Source organism: Astyanax mexicanus, chromosome 15, assembly GCF_023375975.1.
Source record: "Astyanax mexicanus isolate ESR-SI-001 chromosome 15, AstMex3_surface, whole genome shotgun sequence".
Taxonomy (NCBI): Eukaryota; Metazoa; Chordata; class Actinopteri; order Characiformes; family Acestrorhamphidae; genus Astyanax; species Astyanax mexicanus.
In genome coordinates, this window is record NC_064422.1 from 39,624,423 (window position 1) to 39,649,968 (window position 25,546).

The 25,546-nt window shown below is 36.1% G+C and overlaps 3 protein-coding genes across 3 annotated transcripts in view; 1 reads left to right on the top strand and 2 right to left on the bottom strand.

The window, feature by feature from the left end:
- Positions 1-637: 637 nt before the first annotated feature.
- cript (cysteine-rich PDZ-binding protein) lies at positions 638-4,437 on the bottom strand. The gene is made up of 5 exons (XM_049464580.1): positions 4,306-4,437; positions 3,232-3,297; positions 3,051-3,105; positions 2,832-2,935; positions 638-1,541 (listed from the first exon to the last, which is right to left on the bottom strand). The coding sequence occupies exons 1-5, from the start codon at positions 4,319-4,321 to the stop codon at positions 1,477-1,479; spliced, it is 306 nt and encodes a 101-aa protein (XP_049320537.1). The 5' UTR covers positions 4,322-4,437; the 3' UTR covers positions 638-1,476.
- A 761-nt stretch (positions 4,438-5,198) lies between these two features.
- Positions 5,199-18,517, top strand: pigf (phosphatidylinositol glycan anchor biosynthesis, class F). Its single transcript, XM_007230972.4, has 6 exons — positions 5,199-5,417; positions 6,661-6,910; positions 7,017-7,108; positions 8,585-8,701; positions 10,464-10,572; positions 17,571-18,517. The coding sequence occupies exons 2-6, from the start codon at positions 6,683-6,685 to the stop codon at positions 17,682-17,684; spliced, it is 660 nt and encodes a 219-aa protein (XP_007231034.1). The 5' UTR covers positions 5,199-5,417; positions 6,661-6,682; the 3' UTR covers positions 17,685-18,517.
- rhoq (ras homolog family member Q) overlaps positions 16,485-25,546 on the bottom strand; it is a 51,316-nt gene continuing 42,254 nt past the window's right edge. Inside the window, exons 4-5 of the mRNA XM_022670342.2 lie at positions 20,151-20,246; positions 16,485-18,885 (exon numbers count right to left, since the gene is read on the bottom strand). Of these exons, the coding sequence (XP_022526063.2) occupies positions 18,730-18,885; positions 20,151-20,246 (252 nt within the window). The 3' untranslated portion in view covers positions 16,485-18,729. The remainder of the gene's footprint in view (positions 18,886-20,150; positions 20,247-25,546) is intronic.

Consider the following 25,546-nt stretch of genomic DNA (forward strand, 5'->3'; position numbering starts at 1 on the left):
GGCCAAAATAAATCCTAAAACACTTCATCATTTAGTTTCCTCAGTGCCAAAATAGCTTTTAAATGTTTTAAGAAGGAATTGCACCAAATTTTACCAAATTGAAAACCTCCAGAATACAATCAAGAGGAAGATGGACGATCACAAGTCATCAAACCAAACTGAACTGCTTGAATTTTTGCACCAGGAGTAAAGCAGCATAAAGTTATCCAAAAGCAGTGTGTAAGACTGGTGGAGGATAACATGCCTCCAAATTATTCCACCAAATTGATTTATGAACTTTATGAATATGAATTTGTTTTCTTCGTATTATTTAATGTCAGCCATTTCTCATTTTCTGCAAATAAATGTTTTTTTTATTTGAAATTTGGGAGAAATTCAAGTATTTTATAGAATAAAACATTGTTCATTTTACTCAAACATATAGTATAGTAGCAAAATCAGAGAAACTGATTCAGAAACTGAAGCGCTGTATATATTTCAAATAAAGGCTCACCGAAACCTGCCTTTAAATAAGGCCTTCAATTAAATAAATGTCAGAGTAATTGTAAGAAACACTATATTTTCTTCATCATTGTTCACATGTCACAATTCCTTCTAATTTCAGTGTGTTTATTATGAAAAATGATTTCCTTTAACATGGTTTGCTCCATCATTTTATTTTGTCAAAAATAAACAACCCAAAAAAAACATATACAAGCATAACATGATGAAAAGCACAAAATCATACAGGTTTACAGAAGTAATGAATTATAATAATATTTAAAAATCAGGTGTTTTTAATATGATAACTGAAACTACACAATAAACAGTCCATAAAACATTTTGCTCACATTACTTACATAACTGTTTATTCCATTCACTTATTATGCAATGATACTTACAACAGAAAACAGAACAGAGAGAGAAAATGCCCTGTGAGTCCTGAATGAAGAAGAAAGAACCGCCTCGGGGAACGGATGGTATTTAAATGTCATTTTGAGACCTCAGATTGGACTTGGCCTTGTCAGCAAAAATCAAGATACCAGTTTTAGCAAAGAACATCCACTACTGAACAGTCTAGAAGGTCTTGCCTGGCAACATGGTGTATTTACAAAGAAAGAGAAGTAAGAGGGAGGTCAAAATAGATGTTTTTTTACATTTAAAATATTTAATAAGTGGCACACAAAACAAATACTCCACCACTTCACTCGTGGAAGGCATCTAAATTCATTTAAACAGTGCAAGCCCATATATTGCTTTAAAGTGTTCTACAGAGGGAGGGATATCAGCACTGATACAGCTATTAACTACTGCACCAATATGCTATCACACATTTAACACCACCAACCGGTGAACTCCTCTTACTTCACTAATTTAACAAACTGAGAATAGGTAGCGAATAGAAGTTCTGAGTTAAAAAATCTTAATCACTGCTATAATTCCCTCCCTCACCTCTCCCAACATTATGAACTGTCTGTCTATGAAACAGAATTCCAATCACACTGAGGTCTGTTTGTAGTTCTTGGTGTCCAGAACCTTCTTCCCGCACATGGCACAGATCCCTGTAACAAATAAAAACATTGTTTACACAAACAATCACAGCCTTATGATTTATTGCAGTGGTTTGCAAAATGACACTTCTGTGAAAAAATCTGCAGATAATTCTACCTAAAATTTTCATAGAAAGGACAGACGAAAAAAAAAAACATACGCCATTTCAGATGGGAATAAAACCTCACAGAAAACATGTAACCTCATGTAAACTACGATTGGGTGTTGAAATTCGATGCCAAAAAGGCACCGACCAAAATGTCTTGGTACTACCAAGAATCAAATGGTTTAAAAAAAAAAAAAAGGTCTGTTCTTGATCATTTTGAATGAAACACTCATAAACGCACCAAATGCAGAGCGGAGAGAAATGCAGATCTTTCAAATTGTCCACACACCGCCACTGTGCTGAAATGTCTTAGGCACTTGCGCTGTCTCTCCCTCTCGCTTGCTCTCCTTTGCGCTGTCTACCTTGCTCTGTCTGTCTGTCTCTCGCTCACTTGTGCAGTCTCTCTCCCTCTCTTTCTCTACACTTGAGAAACTAGTATTAAGGTTTAAGGCAGAAATGTATAGTAAAATCAATAAAAAGAATGTATGTATAATATTGACTGTAATTAGGCCTGTCACAGTAATTACATTATCGACTTATCGTTCAATAAATATACATGGCCTTAGTCAATTTAATAATCGTTATATCGTCCATATTGTTTGCACTTACGAAATGCACATATATTGTGACACCGTGACGCGGGGTACTGCGGAAGCACAGAGAGTCACAGACACAGGGAGTGGATGAACTCAAAACGTACCTTCATTAGGAAAAATGCCCTCCATCAACACCCAAACCAACATGAAGAAACATATAGTAACGGCCCAGTGCGGCTGTAGTCACTTGACTTTAGTGTTTCTTAGGTTCATGTTGCCTCAGCCTTCCTCTCACCATCAGCATATCTCTCAGGCAGGATCTTAATGCCGGTCCAATGTGGGCCAGCTGGGACAAACTGAGGCTGCACATCATAGTGTGGGGTGGGACCTACGCTTCCCCTGCCTGAACACTTCGCAATGTGTATAGTCTTTAAAAGGGTGTAATTCCTTTGTTATGATATTATGTTATTATATAAGTGCCATTTAATGGTCTTAAAATGCCAACAATATCGTTTATCGCAATAGTTTCTGGGCCAACATATCATTCACAAAACATTGTTATCGTGACAGGCCTAACTGTAATCAACAAAAATAATTAAATATCCCTACTCCACTTAGCATGTCTGAAACATTCAGTGACATGTTGCTCCTAAACTTACCTTTCTTGTAAGCACATCCCTGGCAGTAATGAGATCCAGCCTGGTGGACAGAGCTTTTACATATTCTGCAGGTGGCGAAACCAGACTTTCCATAGGGATCAAACCTAACAGAGGAAATACAAGCAAATGCTTACTTTAATGTAATCAATGGTTTAAATTAGTAATCAAATAAATAAACTAATAAATTAGACATAATAAAAATAAAAGTAATAGTCATACCTGGCTTTTTTTGAGGTCAGCATTTTATTTTCATTAAGTTTCCGTCCACCACTCTCTGTAAACAAACATATTAGTTATATTGTGGCTGTTTTTACTTGTCAAAGATCTACTAATGTATTAACTATAAGCAGAGAATAAAAAAAATAACATTTTGAATAATGTTTTATTAAGCAGGCTGTACCTGTTGTATTTCGTGCACCATCCTTCCAGGTATCTGGAGTGATAACCTTACCAAGCTTCTTCTCACCTGGGAAGAAAACGAATAATAAGAAAATTAAAACCTCTCTACAAAAGTTGCACTGATTTTAGACTTCATAGAACACAGTGGATCAACAGCAGCAGATGACATGTCCCTCCAAACCATCACTGATCATCAGTAAATTTTACATTTCATTTGTAAATCAAGAGAGCAGAATCTGGAGAAAGAGTGGAGAGTCACACAGTCTCAAAGCTGATTAAGGTCTAGTGTGAAGTTTCCACCAATCAGTGATGGTTTGGAGAGACATGTCATCTGCTGGTGTTGATCCACTGTGTTTTATTATCAAGTCTAAATTCTTACAGCACTTCATGCTTCCCTCTGCTGACAACTTTGATGGAGATGCAGATTTCATTTTCTGCACTAGTTATGTAATATTCTAATCTTCTGAGACACTGATTTTGAGGTTTTTATTGGTTGTAAGCCATAATCATGAACAATAAAAGAAATAAACGCTTAAAATAGATCACTGTGTGTGATACATCTATATAATATATATATATATATATATATATATATATATATATATATATATATATATATATATATATATATATATATAATAATTAATTTATTATATAAACTGGCTATGCTAAGTTAAACTACGCTAGATTAGATAACAGAAAGAAGGGCACCCAAAACAGACTAAATAATTTATATTGTGTTGTGTTTAGTGTTTACAGTTAAACTAAAGCTAATATAAGTTTCACTAAACAGTTTATCTGTATATATAGTGAAATATGATGTGTAGGTAAGTAATTTAAGAAGATGAACCGTTTATTTGACTAGGTAAACTAAAATTATTACAGTAAACGCAGGTTATAACAGTGAAGGGTTATCTGGGCCGGAATGCTAACACTAACTCTAGCTAACAGTCTAAACAACACCAGGAAACAACGGGACACTTTCAGCTGTAACCCGAAATTCACCGATTTAATCACCTTAAATTACTGAATTATAATTAATATACGGTCTTATTACATATATAAAACTACTCACATTTATCACAGACCATCCTGCTGCCGTTAAACACAATCCTCAATCTAAAACCCGTAAACAGCAGCTGTAACTGCTCACACTGCGCAGCTCCAGAATACAGCAACCGTTTACTTTACAATAAAAGTCCTTAACTTTACAATAAAAGTCCCAGCTTAACGTTCACAGAAGAACGATAACAAATTAAATTTATATTTATTTTATTTTTTTGTTATTATTTTTTACAGATCAAATTATATTTATACTATTCTTAAAAATTACTAATTTGATTTCGTTAATTTTAATTAAAATCCTTAATATTTTCTCATTTTATTTAATATTATATATTTTTTCTTCTTTTAATTATTTACATGCTTATTTATTTATAAAACGGCAAATTACATCTACACTATTCATTGAAATATGTGACAAATTTAAAAATGTAATTGTTTTTTTTTTAAACTGTGTATATTTGTGAATTTTCGATATATTATATAGCACTATTGTTGTGTGCACGTTGGTTTCATAAAATAAATACGCTGCCAAATCAGATGTTTAAAGTGATAGTATTATAATTAATATTCAATACAATTCAAGAAAGAACATACATGATTTTTAGTAATCTTATTTGTCAGTGTAATGTTAAAAACAGACAGTAATATTTTTTGTTATTATTTTATTAGAAACATGCTTTTTAGGCAATTTAATTATCATTATAATGCTTAAAATGTACATTAATCGTAATTGTCGTTATAATGTTAGACGTATACAGTAAATATGAATTATTATCATTATAATATTAAAAATAAATATTTATTGAATTAGTAGAACATTATAATAGTAAACTATTACAGAATATAATGAGAATATTTGAGACTTTTATTTTGACAGAGTGGGGCTTTAACCTTGTTGTGTCCCGCTGATAGACTGCTCGGTGTTGCCGGATATTCGCTGTAGTTAATTCAGTCGGTCATGTCGTTCCTCTCTATAGAAACATCCTGAACCATTAAACTAAAGCTCATAGTTTAATATTTCATGTTCTACGTTGATGTTAGTTTTAGGTTAGTTTTATCAAATGCAGTAATAAAAACACAGCGAGCCTCAGAAGAGCAGAAGTCTGGAGAAAACCTGTATCAGTAAGTACTGACTGCTGTTCCTACATCTGGGTTATCTAATCTAATTCCACTGTATGCATAATATTTTAATTTAATATTATATATTTTACAGCTTATTTATTAATTACTGTGTCTTTTTGTACGAACCATTGTGTATTCTTCTGATTCATATTGGTTCGTACAGTATAGTGTTACAATTATTAGGTTTCTATGTTCATTTCTGCATCAATGTTCGATACTAAGAGCAAGTTTGAATTTTATTTTATTTATTGATGATTTTAATATTTTAAATGTATGTATTATGTATGTATGTATGTATAAATTATACATCACGTTTACTGTATACATACCGCACACCGTTTTAAAATGTTTTTGTACAACTTATTTATTGCGTTCTTTAATTGCACCTTTTTATTTAGCAATATTAAAGCCATTAAATTACCCATGTACCTGTGTCACAATATGTTTAATATTAATTTAATTTAATTTGTATACATACAGTAGAAGTGGACATTTTGGACATACCTTAAATTGAGTAGTTTTTCTTTATTTAAAAATGTCTGCATTTTAGATTAATATTAAAGTCACTTAACCTATGAAGAAAAACATATGTAAATATGTAGTAAACAAAAAGAGTCAAATAAACCAGAATATGTTTCCTATTTTAGATTTTTCAAAGTAGCTCCTCTTGCTTAGATGACAGCTTTGAATATCTTGGCTGGATTTTCTTAGTCAGTTTTATGAGGTAGAGTCACCTGGAATTCAGGCTTTCAGTTAACAGCTGTACTGAACTCATCAAGAGTTAATTACTTTAATTATTTGCCTCTTACTGTGTTTGAGAGCATCAGTTGTGCCATATTTGTGGATTAATATTTCTAACTATTTTAAGACTATAAAAAACACTGTATTGGGATAGCAATATTTTTGACTTTTTTTAAATTTGTTTTGCTATTTACTGAATTTACTTGTAATTATTTGTTTATATACATGCACTAAAATGCTGCACAATTGTGGTAGTATTAATGTTTGACACGAAATCAAGGTTTTGGTAAGTTACTGTTTACGAAACAGATAAAATGTTTTTTTTTCTTTTTAAATCTTTTGTTATATTCGCTAAGAAAATTTAAATGTTGATATTAGTTTAGGGCAATATTGCCCACCCCTACTGCGGATTTCCAAATTCTGTAACTTGTATAATAAAACACATTTTGTGCATTTTAATCAATAACACTTTTGAATTTATGCTTTTTTTCTTTTTACATAGCTCAATAAGAATATCCTGAATAATGTGGGACGTGGAGATCAGGGGGATGGCTTCGGCCCACGCCATCATCGCCGCCTCCATCTTTATGGCCACAGTGATGCCGGCCGTTCTGGTGGAGAAGTTCTCCGTGTACGGGACGCACCTAATCTGGCTGTATTCTGTTGCTGGCTCTGTTGCTGTGGTCAACATCGCAGTGTTTTGGCTTCTGGGCATCAGTCCACCAACAAAGAAGAACACACTGAGTTATAAGGTAGTAAATTAAATAATAAATAAATAATCCACACAACTCATTGGATGATATGTTGATCTGATACTTTATTTATAACATTTCTTTTCTTCTTTTTTTATTACTTCAGTTGTCTAAGCTGATCAGATCCTGTGTGTATTTGCTGCTGTCGTGTCTCTTCTTCCACACGGTGATTGTTCTGTACGGAGCGCCGCTGCTGGAGTGAGTATTATGTGTAAATAAGGCTTTTGTTGTGTAGATCGCAGTATGTAAATTAGGCTGTTAAACCAAAACATAGACCTCAGGCTGTTAGAGTTTACATAAGATGTTCCGTATCATATTTTCCCATGCATTTAGTTGAGCTGGGCAATATGGCATTATTTTATTGTGTATAGTTACATTTGTTATTGGGATTAATTATATTAAACATAATATAATATATACATCTGTGGAAAAAATAAGAGACCACTTAAAAATTATAAGTTTCTTTGATTTTACCAAATTGAAAACCCATGGAATATAAATCAAGAGGAAGATGGGTGATCACAAGCCATCAAACCAAACTGAACTGCTTGAATTTTTGCACCAGGAGTAAAGGCATACATTTATCCAAAAGCAGTGTGTAAGACTGGTGGAGGAGAACATGATGCCAAGATGCATGATGAAAACTGTGATTAAAAACCAGGGTTATTCCACCAAATATTGATTTCTGAACTTTATGAATATGAACTTTTTTTTTTTTTCGCATTATTTGAGGTCTGAAAGCTCTGCTTTTTTTTTGGCATTTCAGCCATTTCTCATTTAATGCAAATACATCCTCTGAATGACCATATTTTTATTTGAAATTTGGGAGAAATGTTGTCTGTAGTTTATAGAATAAAACAACAATGTTCATTTTACTCAAACATAAACCTATAAATAGCAAAATCAGAGAAACTGATTCAGAAACTAAAGTGGTCTCTTAATTTTTTCCAGAGCTGTATATATTTTATTTAAAAGCTGATACTCTGCCTGATACTCTGTCCTGTGATCACATTTCTGGAAAGCTGCTTTGTGATGACATCAGTTGTAAAAAGCCCTATACAAATAATACATTTGATTTAATTTGATTTGATCATTTTTTTATATACATATACAATAAAATTCTGCTAGAGTTCTAAACATTATCAAAGCTTGCTGTATCTCCTGATCCTTGTCTCTACGAACTATCTATGGATATTTTGAAGTAAACAACAAAGCACTTTTGTAAGTCACTCTAGATCAGGGCGTCTGCTAAATACCCTAAATGTAAATGTAAATTTATTCTCTAAGCATATCAATTTGTTTTTTTATTAATGCTTGAATAACATTAACTAAGACTAACTAAACTAAATGTAGATGTAATTAGTGCTGTTCAATAAGAAGTACAGCACATTTTGAAGAAAAGTGTGTATTTAAACAGCAGTCCTTAAGATTTTTTTAATTAATTGAAAGCAGATTCAGTAGTATTCCTGAGTCGTAAGGAGGCGAAATATTGTAATATATTTATTGTAATTAAAGAGTAAAGACAGAGTCCTTGCTAACATCCCTAGATTCATCTGCTTTAAACTGATTTTTTTTGTCCTGTATCCTTAAGTTTATTGTTAATTAAATATTGTGATATAATAGTTACATATATTTAACACACTGCTGTGTTGTCCTTGTTATGTAATTGTAAAGGTCAGCGCTGGAGACGTTTTCACTGGCTGTGCTGCTCTCTACTTTCACCACACTGAGGTGTCTGTGTGTCCTCGGGCCGAACGTGCAGGCGTGGATACGAGTGTTCAGTAGGGATGGGTGAGTGCTGGACTTTAGGATCTGTCTGATCAGTACTGTTGTATATATAGGAGAGTGAGTAGAGTGTGTATACACACCATAAGGGGCTCCAACTGGTCCAGCAGTCTGAAAGTGCTGATGGTGCTCTTTTTCCACATCACTTCTAGGGTGATGTTGATCAGCATAAGGCTGCGTCTGTGAGCTGATGTATCAGAACAGAGTCGCTGCGCTTTCCTCTGAGAGCGCTGGGATGCTCCTCGGCAATGCTGCATCAGCAGCAGTTCTAAAAGAGGTGAAGTCTGACTTCACATGTGTTGGAGGAGGCATGTGCTGGTCTTCACCCTCCTTGTGTTGTGGCATCACCAGTGCTTGGGGATATACAGCTGTGTAGCAGCTGAATATATTAGACAGTTGGCCTAGCTAAAATTAGGAGATAATAGGGAAAAAAGTAGAAATAAATTTATATACACGTTGAGTCCTTGAGCAGTTGTTCAAACAGAGTATTAACACATTATCCTTTATTATCCTTATTTTACACCCTTATGAACCACAAGGTGGCGACATAGCATAACATTGGGATCAGTAGTACAGGTTCCTGTACTCCTTTTCTTCTCAAGCTTGGTTTTATAGGACTTTTAAATATGTTTTGCAGTTTGTCTATTGAAATAAAAAAATAGATTTTGGTAGTGTCCAGGACTAGTCTTAATACCTGCCTGGCAATATAAGATTTTAGAAGTTTTAAAACCCTTATTTTTAAACCTGACATGGTACCAAAATTCAGTGAACTTAAATGATACAAAAGTTTAAACCGCCAGGGGTTTTACAGAAAAAAATGTGTATTGTAAAAATTAGGTGGGGGTACATTTTAGGAAACAAGTCATTAGTTAACAACGTACCACTGGTTAGTAGCAATGGAAACAAACTGAGCTTTGGAAAGTGATTTAAAATACCCACAATCAGTGTTTAACCTCACTCACTTGGCTCACTTGAATCCCGGTCATGCAGCTTGCCATCAGCTGCCAGAGCCCTGAGAGAGCACAATTGGCCTTGCTCTCTCTGGGTGGGTAAAGTAGATGGAACGCTTTCCCCTCATCACTCCTAGGGTGATGTCGATCAGCACAAGGCATTTGTGAGCTGATGTATCAGAACCGAGTCACTGCTCTTTCCTCCAACTCGGTAATGCCATTTCCGCAGCAGATCAAAAAGAGGTGGTGGCTGACATCACGTGTCGGAGGAGGCATGTGCTAGCCTGCCTCTTTACCCTCCTTGTGTTGTGTTATCACTAATGATGGGATAAATATACAGTATATGCCACATCATTTCTATGCACAGAGCGTATTATTAATAAACAGAAAAGCTTGAATAGGTGAGGGAATTTTGAACTTAGTGCATTCTAGTGCATGTCTGTTTTTATATTAGTAGCACGGACAGATCTGCTCAGCTGGTCTGAGCTGGTCAGGAATGCCCCGTGTTTATACAGCTGTGTTATCTCTACCTAAGAACTGCGGGACATTTTTCTCCGGTACAGATAAACAACTGAGGTTTTACTTACTTGCAACGAAATATGGGATTCATATGAGAATTCCTGTCGGCTTTGAACCCAATAACCTGTTCGTTTGCTTATGCCTGTGTGTGATATGTTGTTTCGTTTGTGACTTAACAGTCTGTAAATGGACGAAAAACACACTGTACACATATATATAATTGCACATCGGCTCTCAGTTAACAACTAATTCAACAGGATTAACCGTAGTGTTGAGTAATAAATGCATGTGTGTTTCAGAGCGATGTCGGTGTGGGACACATCCCTCCAAATCACGACCGGCTGCAGCATAGTTGGAGCGTGGCTTGGAGCTTTTCCCATTCCCCTCGACTGGGATAGACCCTGGCAGGTCAGTATTAAAGTGCTGTAGACCATACACTGTATATAATGCACTACATACAGGGGTGGACAATGAAACTGAAACACCTGTCATTTTAGCGTGGGAGGTTTCATGGCTAAATTGGAGCAGCCTGGTGTTCAATCTTCATTAATTTCACATTATTGCACCAGTAAGAGCAGAGTGTGAAGGTTCAATTAGCAGAGTAAGAGCTTTAACAGTTCTGCTCAAAATATTGCAATGCACACAACATTATGGGTGACATTCCAGAGTTCAAAAGAGGACAAATTGTTGGTGCACATCTTGCTGGCGCATCTGTGACCAAGACAGCAAGTCTTTGTGACGCATCAAGAGCCACGGTATCCAGGGTAATGTCAGCATACCACCAAGAAGGACAAACCACATCCAACAGGATTAACTGTGGACGCTGTAAGAGGAAGCTGTCTGAAAGGGATGTTCGGGTGCTAACCCGGATTGTATCCAAAAAAACATAAAACCACGGCTGATCAAATCACGGCAGGATTCAATGTGCACCTCAACTGTGTTTCAGATTCATTGTCCAACCCCTGAATGTAGACTGATATACAATTGTCCTTACAACTGGAGATGGTGAGATTGATCCTCTATGTATCGTATAGGCCGATTTTCAGCCTATAAAATGGACAGTGCAGTGAGTGGTAATGATCGTGTCCGGCAGCATCTGGCTCAGATTTTCCATGCAAACAGAGAAGCGACTCTGGTAGAAATCTACATTCTACAATGCAGGAGATCGCACACACACATATCCCACATATCAGTGTGGTGTTTTTTTTTTTCTTTCTTGCAAAAGTCATGTCCCATTCATGTGCATGACTGGTGAAGTGAAAGACAGTGGAGGAACCCCCCCAATGCCTCAAGGAACATTCAAGAATTAAATTTCATTATTTAAGGTGTCTCCAAGCACCATAAGGGGTTTCTCCACAGTTTCAACCTAAAGAACCTTTTGTTTCAGGGCTTTAAATGTCTATCTTTTAAATGCTATAGACAACTTCGCGGTATACATTATATATACAGCTCTGGAAAAAAAGTTTCTCTAATTTTGCTATTTATAGGTTTATGTTTGAGTAAAATGAACATTGTTGTTGTTTTATTCTATAAACTACAGACAACATTTCTCCCAAATTCCAAATAAAAATATTGTCATTCAGAGCATTTATTTGCAGAAAATGAGAAATGGCTGAAACAACAAAAAAGATGCAGAGCTTCTTCAGAGTAGAATAATCCAGTTTTTTTATTACAGTTTTCATGCATCTTGGCATGTTCTCCTCCACCAGTCTTACACACTGCTTTTAAATAACTTTATGCCTTTACTCCTGGTGCAAAAATTTAAGCAGTTCAGCTTGGTTTGATGGCTTGTGATCACATATATATATATATATATATATATATAATTTCACAAAGGCATCTATTTTTATCATGTGTGCCAGTTCTAACAACTCAGTCTGAGCATTTCTTCAGCAAACACATCTCTAGATCTTTCTCTCTTTAAACCCTGCAGAGTGACCTGATTTCATAATAATTCAAAGTAAAGAAACGCACACTGTAGTATATGATGTCTTTATTTCCCTGTCCGATATTTATTACATCACCTTTTATGGATCATTATCAGAATCCTAATAATGATGTTTAAATAATTACTTTTTTAATTCTTTAGAGTATTTATTATATTAGACCGCAGACTACTGGTACACAGAAAAATCATCAGCAGTCATTTAACTATATTAATTAAAACATCAAGCTATTTAAACATATCCAAGAATTCTCTGTCCATGCTGTCATTTTAATGCAGAAAACTTTACCCATTTTTAAGAAAGTAACCTTTGTCATCAGTGACATCACAACCTTCATAATGGGACTTTTATTTTCAAGGGACTGAAGACACTTATTGGTGTATGTAATCAGCAATTAATAATATTAGTTTTACTTAACATTTCTTATATTGCCTCTGCAAGGTTCGGTTTCTACAACATAGAAGTGTCAAATTATTTCATAGTAAAGATTTCATTTCAGTTTCTGAATCAGTATCTCTGATTTTGCTATTTATAGGTATATGTTTAAGTAAAATGAACATTGTTGTTTTATTCTATAAATTCTATATTTCTCTCAAATTCCAATAAAAATATTGTCATTTAGAGCATTTATTTGCAGAAAATGAGAAATGTCTGAAATAACAAAAAAGATGCAGAGCTTTTAAAGCTCACATAATGCAAAGAAAGCAAGTTCATATTCATAAAGTTTTAAGAGTTCAGAATCAATATTTGGTGGAATAACTCTGGTTTTTAATCACAGTTTTCATGTATCTTGGCATCATGTTTTCCTCCACCAGTCTTACACACTGCTTTTGGATTAACTTTATGCTGTACTCCTGATGCAAAAATTTAAGCAGTTCAGCTTGGTTTGATGGCTTCGAAGGCTTGATTATATTCCAGAGGTTTTTTTAATTTGGTAAAACCTAAAAATTTTTTTTTTTTTTTACAGAGCTGTATAGCACTATTAACACAATTGAGGGATTAGGGAGCCAGTCATCCAGGCATGCCACAACCTTTGTTTTTCTCCTGCCATTATATATATAATAACATTATTAAATTTGCGTTTTTTTAAATATTTAGTCACATCACGTCATTCATCAACCTAAACTGCAGTCCAGTAGTTAATACTTATTGTTAATATTTATTATTATTGTCAAACTAAAACATAAAACCAGATCAGACATAAAACTGACCATCAAATCAACAAATCACTAGTAAATACCTCAGAGTGGACTGATGAGTGACCTGATGTTCATGAAAAATTAAAACTTCACAAAGCATGGAAGGGCCGCACTGCAGCGTGAATTATTCATACATGGTACGGAGACCTCGATCAGAGTGGGGGGGCTTGTGTGTGTCCTCGTCGTGCCCTCAAAATGTGAGGCTGAAGTGTCCCATGTGTGCTTTCTCCCTCACACACACGCAGCCCATGTCTAGACGAGGCCATGGAGACGGCAGCTGACATAAACAGGCAGAGAGGGACCGGCGTTCTGTGCTCAGTTCAGCTGGAATAAAGCAGTAAAGCAGCTCCTCAGAAGAGCAGGCTGATGATGAAATGAGCCACTACTCTCAGAACTGTGACACCACGCTGTAATGAAGCTCATATCACTTCCACAGCCCTCACATAATAGAAAAATCAATCTTCCTGCCATTCTTTATTGGCTCGCTCTGAAAATGCTCTGTCTTATGTTTTAGATCATAAGAGAGATGCTTTCTTCCTCTAAGAAGTGTATAAGAAGGGTGTGTAGAGTACACATTCTTAAGCCAGAAATTCTAGTATCTAGTACAGGGGTATTTAATTAGAATTCAGTTTGGTCCAGTTAGGGAAAATTTCATCAGGCTAAGGTCCGGACCGTCGCCACATGTAACAACACGTTAACTTGTGTTATAATTCAGTGTTTTATTCTGTTTACTGAAGAAGCCTATAGTAGTTCTGTCAGTGTTTTATGCAATCAACAACTGAAAGACAAAACAAATTACACATACTAATATATTTCAACAATATTTATTGTTTTAAATAGGCCTGTCACAATAATTATATTATCAACCTATCATAAAATAAATGGACACACCCTAATATATAATAATTTAACATATCGAATCTAATAATGTGAATCTGTATGTTCACTTTGTTTCAAAATGCTATATTTATTCTATTTGATTATATTAATATTAGATTTAGGCCTGCCTGTCATAATAATAATTACATGAATGATAAATCGTACAATATATGGAGAAATGTTTGCTGAACATGGCCAAAATATCAACTTTAAAAAAAAAAAAACAGCAGTATTATTTTATTTTATTTTATTACTGTATCAGACTTTATTATGTTGTGGGTAAAATTGATGGGGAAAGTTGCCAATGCTTTTTGTCCCCTGGGGGCTGCCTTAGTGTTGAGGTAGGGTTGTTTTGGGAGTAAAGAGAGCGCGCTTTATTCTCCCACTTCTCACCGCCTGCTTCTCCTGTGTGGCTCCGCGCTCTCGCATCTGCACAGATCTGATTGGCTGATGAGAGCGTTTGGTGATCTTACAGCACACGTGATTGGTCTGTAAGTTTACTACGCAAAGCACGTAAACCATAAAGACAATAAACGCTCCGCCGCTTTAAATGAACACGGTCAGAATTAAATCCTTCTCAGTAGTTTATCGGTTTGGGTCCGGATTGGACAACGTCTGGGTCCGGACCCGAACCGTGGTCCGCTATTAGTGACCTCTGATCTAGTATATAAAAACCTTGTATCTACAAAATTATTTCAGTACATTATTATTAGTCCGTATATCAAGGAATTGACCTTACAACTTACACTTTCGTCTAGAATATCAAGATTGTACACAGCAAATTTAGAGTTAAACAAAAATGTGTGAAAGTGTTAAATTGTTTGAGTTTATTCTCCAAATTAAACTATAAGTTAAATTGAAGGAAACTCTTTGGTGGCGTATCAGAGTATTTCAGAGTTTATTCCAAGGTGTTGAGGAGCGTGACTGCACAAGTTAGAATGTTATAATCATGCAGCTCTGGGGCTCACTCACAGACAAGCTTCTCTACTTGTCCACATTTGACTTGAAGGGCTGTGTGTAGCTGTTCTTAAAAAAACATTTTTCTTAAACAATAGGTCTATACTTCTTCAGTGTTGCAATGTTAATTAACATCATTCTGAACAGATTTCGCTCATTCAAACAGCCTGAAAATGTTTCTAAAAAGCTCAGTATTAGCGCTCTACTTACTAAAAAAATGTTTGGTTTAAATCGGGTTCAGGCTCCTCTGTGCACTATGCTCCTCAGCATTCGCTGACGCCACTCTGTTATTTTACACTGACAGAGCACAGAGTCACTGTCGTTCCCAGTCTCTTTCACTGTGTTATAATGTGTTAAAATCAGTTGGCTGTGGAATATTTAGTAGTGAGTAGTGAAATTTCACAACTGGACTTGTTGCTGCACAGGTGCTGCATCCTATCACGGTACCACAGTGCTGGAGTTCACTGAGAGCCTGAGACCCATTCTTTCACTAATGTTTGTAGCATTAGTAAAATAAGCAGTCCCAGCATGCCTAGCTGCTGCTTTTATTATATATCTGTGGTCATGGAAATGATCAGAACACCTAGATTTAAGTTCATTGATTTTGATGGATGAGCGAATACTTTTGGCCATATACAGGGGTTGGACAATGAAACTGAAACACCTGTCATTTTAGTGTGGGAGGTTTCATGGCTAAATTGGAGCAGCCTGGTGGCCAATCTTCATTAATTGCACATTATTGCACCAGTAAGAGCAGAGTGTGAAGGTTTAATTAGCAGGGTAAGAGCACAGTTCTACTCAAAATATTGCAATGCACTCAACATTATGGGCGACATACCAGAGTTCAAAAGAGGACAAATTTTTGGTGCACGTCTTTCTGGGGCATCTGTGACCAAGACAACAAGTCTTTGTGATGCATCAAGAGCCACGGTATCCAGGGTAATGTCAGCATACCACCAGGAAGGACCAACCACATCCAACAGGATTAACTGTGGACGCTGTAAGAGGAAGCTGTCTGAAAGGGATGTTCGGGTGCTAACCCGGATTGTATCCAAACAACATAAAACCATGGCTGCTCAAATCACGGCAGAATTCAATGTGAACCTCAACTCTCCTGTTTCCACCAGAACTGTCCGTCACCACAATAAATTACTGTGCTCTAAAACCAGGTGTTTCAGTTTCATTGTCCAAACCCTGTAGTGTGTTGACTACAGTCTTTCAGTTGTCTTTCAGTTTTTTAAGCTAAGAAAAGTCACACTTCTAACCCTTTTGAAGCTCCAGGAAGATTAATCCACAACTGAGCACAATACAAAAAAACACTTCTCCATCTCTCGAAAGGTCACCATTATGTAGATTCAGTCATCAGACCAGAACAGATTTATTAAAGCTTACATAAATGCCATGTAGCGTCACGAGCAACGATTAGATCAGATGCCCCACTTCACCACCAGCAGCTGCTTTTTTCTTTTTACTTGCAAAAGATAAAAAAACGTTTTTCATCTGTAAATAACTAACAAATAAGGCCCAGTACGTGTGCTTCATTTTTCTTTTGTTTTTTTTTTTACATACATTCTGAGAAGATAAAAGCAGGAAAGATTTTTTTTGTTTTATGAAAAAAAAAAAAAGTTTATAATCAGCAATCATCAACATTTTGAGGCAAGTCATGAAACAAAATGTACATAAATCGAATTAAAACATCATGAATCATGAATCACGGTTCACTTAGAGCTTAGAAAGTCAATGCAACTGTCTTTTTTTTTTTTTTTTCATTTTTTTAAACTTTAAAATATTATTAAAAATAACTTTGCGCCATGTAGATTTTCTTTTTTTTTTACTTTATATACTTCATGTGTGAGTTTTTTTTATTCCACTCGTAACTGACTAGTTCTTTTTTTTTATACTCCACTATAGTCATAATTCTTAAATTCTCTTTTATTTGATTAAAAAAAACATTAGACGCTGGAAGTTTTAAAAAACACTCATAATACACTCATATCACTGGTCGCATGTACTCAAAGTGCAGCAGAGTTTAAAATAGCAACTAATGTCACTTAAAGATTTAAGTCACTGTTTTTTTTTTTTTAGTCTTACTTTTTTCAATAAATTCTGACATTTGAGATCAATAGGAGCGCAGAGCTTAGAGAGGCAAGGCCTCAGAAATTCAGAAATTGAGAAATGCACACAGATATCAAACTTTTAAAGTAAAAAAAAGCAGATAGAACGAATTAATGCAGCTTAAAGCTCAGAGTAACGTACAAAAGTTGACTTTTTTTTTTTTTTTTTTAAACACCACAGTGATCTCTTTATGTTCGTTGCAGCCAGCAGTTTTTAGACAGTTGCAGATAGTTGTGCCCCTGACGGTCAGAACTGACGGTCAGGACTGATTGGTTGTTGCTGATTTTTTTTCTGTGGTTGCTTCCTGTAGGTGTGGCCCGTTTCCTGTTCCCTGGGGGCGACTGTAGGTTTTCTGACTGGGCTCTTGGCAGCGCCGCTTTGGATTCGCTGGCATCGCAAGCAGCTCACCTACAAGCTCAAGTGAAGACCAGGAACTTGAGGAGGAAGAGGAACAGGAAGTTGTGGGCAAAGGCCAAGTCGTCGATGGATATCGACAATGGATATCGGACTGTGATAAAAAAAAAAAAAGCAGGTTTACCAGGTTCCACATGCTTGTCCTAAGAAATCCCAGATACAGTATTTCTTCCAAGGTCATTGAACACTGCGGGGGACATAAATATCTGTAAATGTCTCTCTAAATGTCTCTCTAAATATCTCACAGTTTCCTTCAGATATTAACTTATTTGTTCCTAGTTTAAGCCTTTTTTTATATATTTTCAGTGGTGAGATCCACCCATTAGATCATTCCTCCTATCCTATCTTTAAATTCCTGTAAATGAGGGCCTTCAGAAGAAGAATTTTGCGAAAGGCAAGCGCATTTTGCAACCTCATGTTGCAAGATAACGGTTTCCCTTTTTTCGGAGACAAATAAAGTCCTACTTCTGTAAAAGTCTTGGTTGTGCTCGTTAGACTGTCTGGGCTGTTTTGTTTTCTCGTTTTCTCTTTTTCTCTCCAAACCAAACATGCAAACAGAAGCAGACGAGAAAAACAGTGGATCTGCTGAATTACAGTCATTTCAGTTCATAATCAGCAGTGTTTCAGTGTGCCATTCGTTGTTGTCTCTCCCTGGAAGGTTGTTCTCCTCTGTGCTTTTTTTTTGTTTGTTTGTGATTTAGTGTTGTTGTTTTTTTTCCTTTTTCTTGTCATTTTTTAAGTATCTCTCACAGCTGAAAATCTTTCTGTCGCTTGTTCTTGCTCACTCCCTCCATCCCTCTATTCATCTTCAGCTTCTGAGCATTAAAAACGTCTCGTATCCAAGTTTCTCCATCCCCTGCAATGTCAAAACAGTGTGTTTTCATTTTTATCACCTGTTTATGAACAGTTCACCCACAGGGTCCTGTTGTCCTGGTTGTTGTTGAAACCTTGACACCCCGCCCCCTCCAACAGCAGTGGGCTGGGTATCAGTATCAGTCTTCCAGCTCTCGCCCCCCGACTCCCTGCCCTGGCACTGACGCGTGGGGGCAGTCTGCTCACGTGATCAGACAGCAGTTGATGCAGCGCGGGCCGAGGCGGCGCTTTAACACGCCCTTCTTTGGAGCCAGAATGGCGATAATGGCTTCATCAAACACCGTCTTCAAGCCTTTCTGCGTCAGGGCTGAGCACTCCACGTAACAGCAGGCTCCAATCTATGTAGAAACAGAATGGTGTTAATTAGAAATGTCAATCACTTAAAAAAAAGACTGATTAATCAAAATGATATGCACTAATTCATGTTAAGACTTGGATTATATTTTCTGTTAAACCTTATACCATAATAAGGATGTATAAGAGCTGCAGCCAGTATTTTCTTACTGTATATTTTTTTTTTTTGCAATATAAGGTGCACTTAAAATCCTTTAATTTTCCCAAAATAGCTAAATTTCCCTGTTGTCTGCTGCTAACCCCCGCTAGAGTACCATTAGCATTAGCCGCTTACTGCAGTGCTATCTCTTTCATCGCTCAAAGGTAAGTATTATCAGACTGTTGTTTGCTGCTAACCCTGGCAGTATTAGCGTTACTCGTTAACTGCTCTAAGCGCTGACTCTTTTACCATCCAGACGTCAGTATTATCGGACTGTTGCCTGCTGCTTACCCCAAGTAGCACTGATGGAGCACCATTAGAATTAGATGCTTTCTGCAGCGCTAGCTCTTTTGCTGTTCAGAGGTAAGTATTATCAGACTGTTGCTTGCTGCTAGCCCTGGCTAGCACTGCTGGAGCAGTATTAGCATTAGCCACTTTCTGTAGTGCTAGCTCTTTTGCCGCTCAGAGGTAAGTATTATCAAACTGTTGCTTGCTGCTAACCCTGGCTAGCACTGCTGGAGCAGTGTTAGCATTAGATGCTTACTGCCTGTAGTCTGTGCGTTTACTATGTTAAAACAAGCTACTTGGGACAAACCACTAATTTCACCCTGGTTTACCAGAACTCTGTTGCACTGTTGGGGGGGCATTGCCCGCTAACCGGAAATCTAAGCTTACAGTAAATAAAAGGAAGTGCTTTACTCACTCAAACAAACAATTTTCAGGAGAGAAATCTGTGTAGATTAACATTCGGTGCTTGTTTGGGTTTAATATTGATAATTGGCAAAAAGTTATTTCAGGCTATTAATATGAATGTAGCCTCTCCATAACAAACACAAACAAAAAAGTGATACCAGGGGGCTGTCAATCATGCACATTTATAGATTTATAAGGCCACACCCACACTGTTTTCTCAGAGAGGTCTGAAGAGCAAACTTTGGTGGTTTTTGAGAAGTGAAAACTTTGTATTTCTGCTTTGTGTTGTCTATTTAAATTTGGGTGAACCTTTCACTTAAAACCAAAGTTCAGTACTGAAGATGTATCCTCAGAGGATTTAAAGTTATTAATTCATATTTTAACCCAGGTTTTTGTAGTACATTTCTCTTGCCTCACCTCCTTTGCCAACTTCTGCCCCTGCTCTGTCGCAATTGGCTTCTCCTTCACATCGTTTAACTTGGTGATGGTCTTGGGGTCATCTCTTAGGTCAATCTGGGGCAAAGAAAACAGAAGGAAAAAGCATAAAGAGAAAGAAAACCTCAGAAAAGAAAACAGAGAAGAAAACCTTTTAGTAAAGTTTGAGCTGTATTTTTGCTTTGAGAGGAATGGTGGGCTGTGTTAGCTCATGTGTGCCTCACGTCTTTATTTTGAGGGTGGTGGATGGGATTCCATATGTTGGGGTTTGTTTTTAGAGCAGAAGGCTCCAGGAAATCTGACCCAGAGCCAGATGCTGGCAGTCGTCTGCACACATTCCCCTTTCACCTAAAAAGCTCCATTACAGTTGACTGGGAGGGTCTCTGTCTCTTCATATATCCCTGGTTCCAATTAAAATTCCCCCACTGCTCAGACTGGCTTCCAGACCTACTCAGCTTCAATGCACTTAGCCTACTTTATCACATAAACTCAAATAGAGCTAATGCATTTTTAACTGCAATAGTATCTGTAGTAAAAAATAATCACGCTACTATTTACTGTTAATGATGGTAGGGAACATATGGTGGAATAAAATTAATTTTTTAGAGCTGTAAACCCGGTAGATAAAGCATTTGGACCCCTTAAACTGCAACACAGCCTTTTTTCCAATAAATATGGTCTATTTGAAACTTAAGTCCTTCCAACAAAAAACCATATACACCAGTGTTTGTCAAAAGTTCAGACTATTAAGAACTATGAGGAAAAACATATGGAATTATTTAGTTGAAAAAAAGGTTCGACAAACCAGAATATGTTTTATATGTTACATTCTTCGAAGTAGCACCTCTTGCTTAGATGACAGCTTTTCACATCTTGGCTGGATTTTTTTCTGTCAGCTTTATGAGGTAGAGTCATCTGGAATTTAGGTTTTCAGTTAACAGCTGTGCTGAACTCGTCAAGAGTTAATTACTTGAATTTCTTGCCTCTTAATGTGTTTGAGAGCATCAGTTGTAAAGTTGTGAAGAGGTGGAGTTACAGGTATACAGTGAATAACCCTATTTGAGTAATGTTCTAATCCATATTGTGGCGGCTCTGGGTTGTGTGTGTGGCTGCCTGTAGGCATGGTTCTGTTCTCCTGTGTGCGAGGATGACAGGGGTGGGGCATCTCCCTTGGGAGGGGTTATGCAGAGAGGGTGGGCACCACTCTGGATCTGGGTTGGTGGCCTTTGGGCTGTTTTAGCTCTGTGGGGTAATGGTTTTTTAGCTCTCCTAGTCTTGCTAAAGACTGTAAGTGAGTGGCAAGCCGGTTCAATAAAGGAGCTGTTGAGCATTCAGCATGAGTCTCACGGGTCTTCCTTCCTCTTCCACGCCACAATATTATGGCAAGAACTACTTAAATAAGTAAGGAAAATGGATTTAAAAAATGAAGGTCATTCAATCTGAAACATTTTAAGAACTTTGAAAGTATGCTCTGTCTCTCATCAGGACCGCCCCAGGAAACCAACCTAAGAAATGAAGGTCAGTCAATTAAAAAAAGTTGAACATTTAAAGCATTTTTTACACCACCACCATGCTGATCAGTGCTAATCACTGCAGTGCTGAGAATAATGACCCACCACCCAAAAAATAATATCTGTTCTGTGGTGTTTTTCTATCCTTTGGGGTCCTAATCTGAAAAGAAGGTTAGTAATGTATAAAATATACAAAGGAACAGATACAGGACTACAGTTTGTAATTATTATTATAGAACTACAAAGTGTCCGGTATGATCAGTAGAGCTGACAAAATACATAATAGGTGTAGAAACAAGAAGATGGTCATAATATATAGTTTTATCCCTGTATTAACAGTTTCTCACCTCTGTGAGAAACTAGGAGAAACTAAAGCTTTGTTTAGACTTACATAATCTTTATTCATTACAGCACGTTAATTTAATAGCTTAAAATAGTAATGAACATAACTAATTTCTTCCAAAGGAGACAATAAGCTAAACGAGACCTATGTGTGTCTGAAACGTTAAAAAGCCTGCCTATTTAGTCAGGATTCTGAGGCAGGAAGGCACGCAGTCAGGTATAATTCAGAGTTTACCTAGCAGTGATCTAGCCTCTTGTTTTAATTAGCTAAAATGGTAACAGCTGATGTCAATACAGCTAAATGCTCCTATCTAGCATTGAGCTGCTAATACACTGGTAACACAAGAGTGTGTTTTTCCTTATATATATCCTTCCAAATGAGGCTTTTCTGTGCTGGTGTCTGCAGTAACCTGTGCAAAAGTAATAAAATGGGGAGTAAAAATTAGCGTAAATGCTAGACTAGCTTTTATTAGCATTTCTTTGCTCCCTCAAAATCTAAAACTAGTAGAAAACTAGTCTAGTTATCTACCTCAGCTGAACTGAACTGGAGCTAAACACACATCAGAAGATAAAACACAGGCTTAAAGGAAGAAACTAATGAAGCCAAACCTGAGGAAAAGGCTAAAGCTAACCAAGGCTACAGGGACACAGAGAAAACAGCAACACTATCCGGTAAGTGTTTTTGTTTAGTGTTAAATACTGTGCTATGCTAGGTGCTAGTTACATGGATCCTGTGACCCACAGCAGTGTCATACAATATAGCTACAATACAGGAAGCAGGAAGTACTATAAGTTATATATTTGCATGTTTTATTCTGAGGTAAAATAACAGGCTTGCAATAAAAAAAAGGCTTTTAAAACTGTAAATAAACATATTTGCCCCCACCAAAGTCAAATATTTACCGATTACAAACAAACTTAAAATGATCATAAATGGCTTTTTTGGCACTTTTTTGTTATATGTACTGAAATATATAAGATATAATAATATGTCTTCACTTCTTCTTCTTCTCTAGGGAAAAAATAATTTTATTTAATATTTTTATTTTGTTCTAAATTAAGCACATTTAAAGTTTTTTCTGTAAAAAAATGTAAAAAAAAAAAAAAAAAAAAAAAACAAGTAAAAATAACCGATTCCATTTGATAGGTAAACACTGTTTATACTGTATGCTTATTTTTTTGGAAAAACTCGAACCTGAACCTAAACTAAATCTATTTATTGAATTAAGTAAAACTGTAAAATTAAACATAAATTGTATGACCAAATTTTAATTATACTGCAAAACAGATTAAATTAAATTATACCGTACCAAATAAACGTTTGGGCACTCCAAATCAACACAAATCACCATATCAATTGATCAGGTTTAGATCAGGGGATTAATGTGGAGGACTACCACTTTTTTACTGTTTATTACGTAATTCCATATGTGTCCCTTAATTGTTTTCATATCCCTAATATTAATCTTCAGTGTAGAAAATAAAGAAATTAAATAAAGAAATAAAGAAAAATATTGAATGAGAAGGTGTGTCCAAACTTTTGACTGGTACTATATATTTAATAGTACCAGCAATATTTCAATATATTATTGTATATACGGCACAGAGTGGTCCAGCAAACTAAGCACTGCCACTATGATTGGGAGATTGTTGGGTTGAATCCCTGTCATGCAGCTTGCCATCAGCTGCCAGAGCACAGCTGAGAGAGCACAATAAGCCTTGCTCTCTCTGGGTGGAAAGATGGTAGATGGCGCTCTTTTTTCCTCATCACTCCTAGGGTGATGTCGATCAGCATAAGGCCTCTGTGAGCTGATGTATCGGTAACCAAGGTAACTGAGTTGCTGCGCTTTCCTCCAAATGCGCTGTGATGCTACTCGGTAATGCTGCATCAGCAGCAGTTAGAAAAAAGGAGGTGGCTGACTTCACATGTATCAGAGGAGGCATGTACTGGTCTTGTGGCTATAAGTAATGGGGGATATACAGCTGAGTAGCAGCTGAATGAGTGGGACAATTGGCTAAGCTAAATTGGGGATAAAAATAAAAAATAAGACAGACATGCAAGCTGCCGCAATGCTCATCAGCTGATCAAGTGATTGAGTGGGATGAGCCGTGAGGAAGTTCAGGTGATGTCACTGCAGCAAATTTTCCAGTTTTTGATGCAATCAGCAGCTTCAGCAAGGAGAACTCATGATCGTGTGACATGAAAAACCCTAAACACTGTAGGAGGTCTGGGAACTGCAGTGAAGAAAGTGTGGGAGGTGGTTTATTTCATCATTGTAAGAAAACCCTAAGAAAATGTAACTCAGTGTGAGTCTTCAAGACCAGAGACGGATCAACAAAATAATGATAGACACTTTTAACTGTCTATTTTTAGTTGTTTTTATTGTGTTTCTGACCATTAAAAAAGATTAAAGTAGTTGTTTTTGACTTGATCCTTTGAAAACAACAAATATATTTAGGAGCATTTAAAGTATGTTTAAATTAGGTAAAAAATGCAATTTAATAAACTTTATGAAAATGTACATTAAAAATACTTTTTCTGTATTTTCATAAAATGTATTTTAAGCAATTTTCTTTAAATTAAACATTTTTTTTAACCCTAGCCTTAAATACTGTTTAAAGTGCACTTTAGTTTTTTTGTCCAGTGTCATTAAGGTATGCACAATATGTGCATCAATACAAAAACTAGTGCATTTAAAAAAATACTTCAAGTGTATTAAAAAATTATGTAAAACACATACTTAAATCTAATCTAAAGTTTGGAGAAGATATAGGAAAAATTACTCAAAAGCACTATCTGAATCTTTTATGTTGTATTTAAATATATATATATATCTTAATTACAATCGAAATATACTCAAGTTGTTCAAAAATAGTACATTTAGTATGTTTTTAAGTGTGTATTAATTTTAATGATAAAAGTATGTACTTTTCCATAAAGTTAAGTATACCTTTAACAAATATACTTAAATGCACTTTTCTTTTACAAGGGATGACAGCTGTAATCCTGTGTTCTTACTTACAAATAAAATATGAATAATGTGCTTAAAAATGAGATGTGGTATTTGGCTGTGTCTAACATTATGATGCAAACAGATTTAAAAGGCCAGTGATTAGTGTTACTGTCACTAACTATAGGTCATTGCATTTGGGGTTCTTAATTGTTCTTGTTGGCAATGTCAGATTTAGTCCGGCAAACAACTGATGGACACTCTTTACTTTATTTTATATCTGGTACAATCCCTGGTACTGGGAACTGTAATATTGCACACACTGAGCAAGCTCAGGAACTGTATAGAAAATTAAGCAGGCTGGAATTTAAACTTGTTGAAGAAAAAGTGGGAAGAAAATGCCTTAAAACGGGTGAAGAGAAAAGGTGGGAAATAGAACAAAGGAAATGCCACTTACAACTTACAGGGGTTGGACAATGAAACTAAAACACCTGTCATTTTAGTGTAGGAGGTTTCATGGCTTGTTGGTGCATCTTGTGGGAGCATCTGTGACCAAGACAGCAAGTCTTTGTGA